The sequence below is a fragment of the Oryx dammah genome, unplaced genomic scaffold (assembly GCF_014754425.2).
Source record: "Oryx dammah isolate SB20612 unplaced genomic scaffold, SCBI_Odam_1.1 HiC_scaffold_22, whole genome shotgun sequence".
NCBI classification, from domain to species: domain Eukaryota; kingdom Metazoa; phylum Chordata; class Mammalia; order Artiodactyla; family Bovidae; genus Oryx; species Oryx dammah.
Window position 1 is genome coordinate 24,297,557 of NW_024070206.1, and position 4,045 is coordinate 24,301,601.

At 41.2% G+C, this 4,045-nt stretch overlaps 1 protein-coding gene across 3 annotated transcripts in view; it reads right to left on the bottom strand.

The window, feature by feature from the left end:
- Positions 1-2,314: 2,314 nt before the first annotated feature.
- LOC120881096 (myosin regulatory light chain 12B) overlaps positions 2,315-4,045 on the bottom strand; it is a 19,451-nt gene continuing 17,720 nt past the window's right edge. For 2 of the 3 annotated variants that reach the window (XM_040264676.1, XM_040264675.1), the window contains exons 3-4: positions 3,665-3,826; positions 2,381-2,813 (exon numbers count right to left, since the gene is read on the bottom strand). In XM_040264676.1, the coding sequence (XP_040120610.1) occupies positions 2,641-2,813; positions 3,665-3,826 (335 nt within the window). In that variant the 3' untranslated portion in view covers positions 2,381-2,640. Of the gene's footprint in view, positions 2,814-3,664; positions 3,827-4,045 lie in introns of all 3 variants that reach the window. The other variant, XM_040264674.1, reaches the window with a different exon arrangement.

Genomic DNA, 4,045 nt, shown 5'->3' on the forward strand with positions numbered 1-4,045 from the left:
TTTCAAAAAAAAAAAAAAAACTTTTTTCAATCTCCCAGTCTTCTCAAATCTGCCTTTAAGCAGAGCAAAAGAATAAATGTAGTTAAAACGATGTCAGAGAGCTGGTGACAAGGCAGGGCTGCAGTGGAGTAAAGAGGTCAGACGAGGAGAGCCACCTCCTCAACCATCTGCGGAGTTCGAGCCACCCTCTTGTCTCGCCTGGACCATCGTGACAGCCTCTTAACTGGAATCCTTCCTTCTGCTCCTCTTGCTCTCCATTCTACACACACAAGCCAGGCTGAGTTTTTCAAACATAATTCACATTTCTTCCCTGCCCAAAGCCCTGTGATTCTGCACTTAGATGCTGCAGCAGTTACCATCTGTATGTCCTTCCCTTGAGTCCTCCCAGTGCTCCTGCCTTGGAGGCAGCGTCCTCTGTGATTGGTCAGCTCTGCCCTGATTTCCACGTAGGCACCCCCTTCTTGTCTTTCTGATAGCTCACAGGTACCATCTCAGAGGTCCTCAGTTCTGGTTCCCACAGGATGTAGACATGCCTTCCTGATCCTGCCTCTCACAGGAGAACTAAGGTGCAGGAGGGCAGCATCCTTTTTTTTTAATATACATATTATAGGATTAACATTTTTAATTTATTTTTGGCTGTGTCGGGTCTTCATTGCTTTGCATGGGCTTTCTCTAGTTGTGGTGAGAGGGGGATACTTTCCTTGCAATGGGAGGGCTTCTCCTTGTGGTGGCTTCTCTTGTTGAGGGGCATAGGCCCGAGGCTCTCTGGCTTGTCATTGCAGCATGCAGGCTCAGTAGTTTTGACTCCAGGGCTTCAGTTGCTGTGCCGCATGTGGGATCTTCCTAGACCAGGAATTGAACCTGGGTCCCCTGCACTGGCAGGTGGATTCTTATCCACTGTACCACCAGGGAAGTCCGAGGGCAGTGTCCTTGTCTGTCCTGCCCTCCTAGTTTTCCCCAATTTAGAAGTGCCTGGCACATACCAGTGACTGTAAGTATTGGTTTAATGACAGTCAAGATGATCCCAGTATTTCCCCCACATGGTGACTCTGGTTTTCACACTGCATGTGATGTTGAAATTGGAAGTAGAAAAAGGAGCCAGATGTGGATTCTTGTTCTTGTGTGGGACCTTGGACTGTTGCTTCAGCTTTCCTGAACTTTAGCTCTTATAAAAAAGCAGGAATCTTACTTGCCCCTGAGTGCAGTCTCTTAAGTTGTGTCCGACTCTTTGTGACCCCATGGACTGCAGCATGCCAGGCTTCCCTGTCCTTCACCATCTCCCAGAGTTTGCTCAGACTCATGTCCATTGAGTTGACGATGCCATCCAACAATCTCATCCTGTCATTCTCTTCTCCTGCTTTCAATCTTTCCCAGCATCAGGGGCTTTTCAAATGAGTCAGTTCTGTGTATCAGGTGGCCAAAGTATTGGAGCTTCAGCTTCGGCATCAGTCCTTCCAGTGAATATTAAGGGTTGATTTCCTTTAGGGTTGACTGGTTTGATCTTCTTGCTGTCCAGTCTTCTCTAGCATCACAGTTTGAAAGCATCAATTCTTCAGCACTCAGCCTTCTTTATGGTCCAACTCTCACATCCATACACAACTACTAGAAAAACCATCTTGTCAAAAAAAGCTTTGACTAGACAGACCTTTGTTGGCGTATAGTCTTTGGTCTTCTATTTTTTTTACCTGGTATATAATTTTTTGAATTTTGTTTCAACAATGTCCCTCAAGTTATTTTAAACCTCAATGACTATAAAATCATGTTAGAATGTAATGAAAATGCCGTGACCTTTTAAGCATTAGACACTTCTCAGAGATAGCACGATGGTCTCTTCATCCACGCTCTGGAGGGGGCGCCCTGGCCTGGAATCCCAGGTCTGGTAGACTCAGATCAATCACTCGACTCCCCAGAACTCATTTTTCCCTCTTGAAATAGAAATCTATCCCACAAGGTTGCTGGGAGGATTCAATGAAAATCGCCCGCATATAATGCTTTATACAATGTAACTATTCATCGGATTTTACCTTGTATTCCCAGACCTGGAATAAGATAACGGTCAATGTATTCTTGGTTCCACTCTGTATTATCATTCAGTAATTTAAACATCTGACCAGAAGCATGAAAGAAACTAAGGTATAACTAGTTTTTACTATATAATGATGTTAATTTATATTAAAAATACTGTCCAAAGTTTGTGAAAAATCAGGTTTCCTGTGAAATCTGAATTATATGAAGTTGAAAATCTAAAAAGAGGACTACCTCCAACTACTAGGTATTTAACTTTCCATTATATTCCATTTGAGTCAGCATGATCTTTATTTCAAAATAGCATTTTTATTATATAAAAATGTAAAAATCCAGCAAAACCAGAAATACCGTATGTATTTTCCTGGGCTTTCACATTTGTTGATTTTTATTTGCAATCTCTTTTTTTCAATACAATTTACAACTTCATCCCCATTTGCAGTCTGATTATACAAGTGCTAAGTGGCAGGAAGGTCTAGAATAAATACACCAAAAAAGAAAAAAAAGGCAAAGCTGTGAATCAAAGTTGCATGCAACAGGTCTATGGGGGTTGGGGGAAATGTCTAGGAAACAATATAGAGTAAGACAAATTGGAAAGTTTTAGCTCAAGTTCCTTCAGTCATCTTTGTCTTTTGCTCCATGCTTAAGGATTCGAGTGAACTCGATGTAATTGAAATTCCCCTTTTTGTCAATAGGTGCTTCTCTGTACAGCTCGTCCACTTCCTCATCTGTAAACCGGTCTCCCATTGTGGTCAGCAGTTCTCTCAGGTAATCCTCCTGAATGGTGCCTGGAAGGCAGCAGAGAAAAGGGAGTTGTGAACACTGCCCAGCATTCTAATGATCTGGTTCTCAAGCTGGTCAATCTTACAAGATATTTCATAACATACACATTTACATGAACAAAAGTAAAGCAATATTTAACCATATCATTATGTTTTCCTATTGTCTTTAGAGTTCTTTATTAATATTAAATCGTTTTAAAAGCCGAGTTAGTATGCTTACAAAACTAATTTGAAGCAAGTATTTTCCAGAGGAGGAAAGAAACCCTTGTATTCCATATATATATATATATATATCTCAGATATAGGATAGAAGGGCAGTGTGTTTCTAAGACCAAATGAAGGATGGTGCAGTTTTAAAAGGTTAAGATGGAGAGGCAGGAAGGAGGATGCAAGGTGTATCTGAGGAGGAGATGTGAGTGGCTGAGCAGAGGGTTAATGCAGAAGCAAAGGGGAAAATGAAAGGAGTAAGAAAATGGAACAATCAGGTTTTTTTCAGTTTTAAATAAGAAGAGGGAAAAAACCTAAGGTTTTATCGTTCAGGTTAGTGACCATACTTTTTGGTGGGATTTAAAGTCTCCTGAAGACGCAGTTTTCAGTGTCTAAGAAATACTATACAACAGCCAATTCTTCTGGCTTTCATGGATCCTCAGAACCAAATTCAAAGGTTAACACCACACACTGTGTAGCTATATGACCTACATACCTGTGTTTTGGCCCTTCTCGGTCAACTGTCCTATTGTAAATGATGGTTTCCCTTTATTCGTTTTAAAAAAATTTGTTTTACTAATCTTTCTCACTTCCTAAAAACCGTTTTACACAGTCTGGAATGAGGCCGGGGCATAACAAAGAGTGCTCACCAGTTGCTTCTTCATCAAAGCAGGCAAAAGCATTTCTGATGACGTCTTCCGGGTCTGTGCCATTCAGCTTCTCCCCAAACATGGTGAGGAACATGGTGAAGTTGATGGGCCCTGGAGCCTCATTCATCATGGCTTCCAGGTACGCGTCGGTTGGATTCTTCCCTGTAAAGTTTCACATTTTCCCATTTAAGGACAAAGAACTCATTTCAATAAATAACTATTCTGTTAGTGTTATGTTCCACAATGTATTTTTTAAAAGTTACACCACCATGACATAAAACTAACCTTTCAGTTAATTTTTCAGTTAACTTACATTGCTGTTGCTGTTTGTTGTTTAGTCACTAAGTCGTGTCCAACTCTTTTTCAACCCTGTGGACTGCA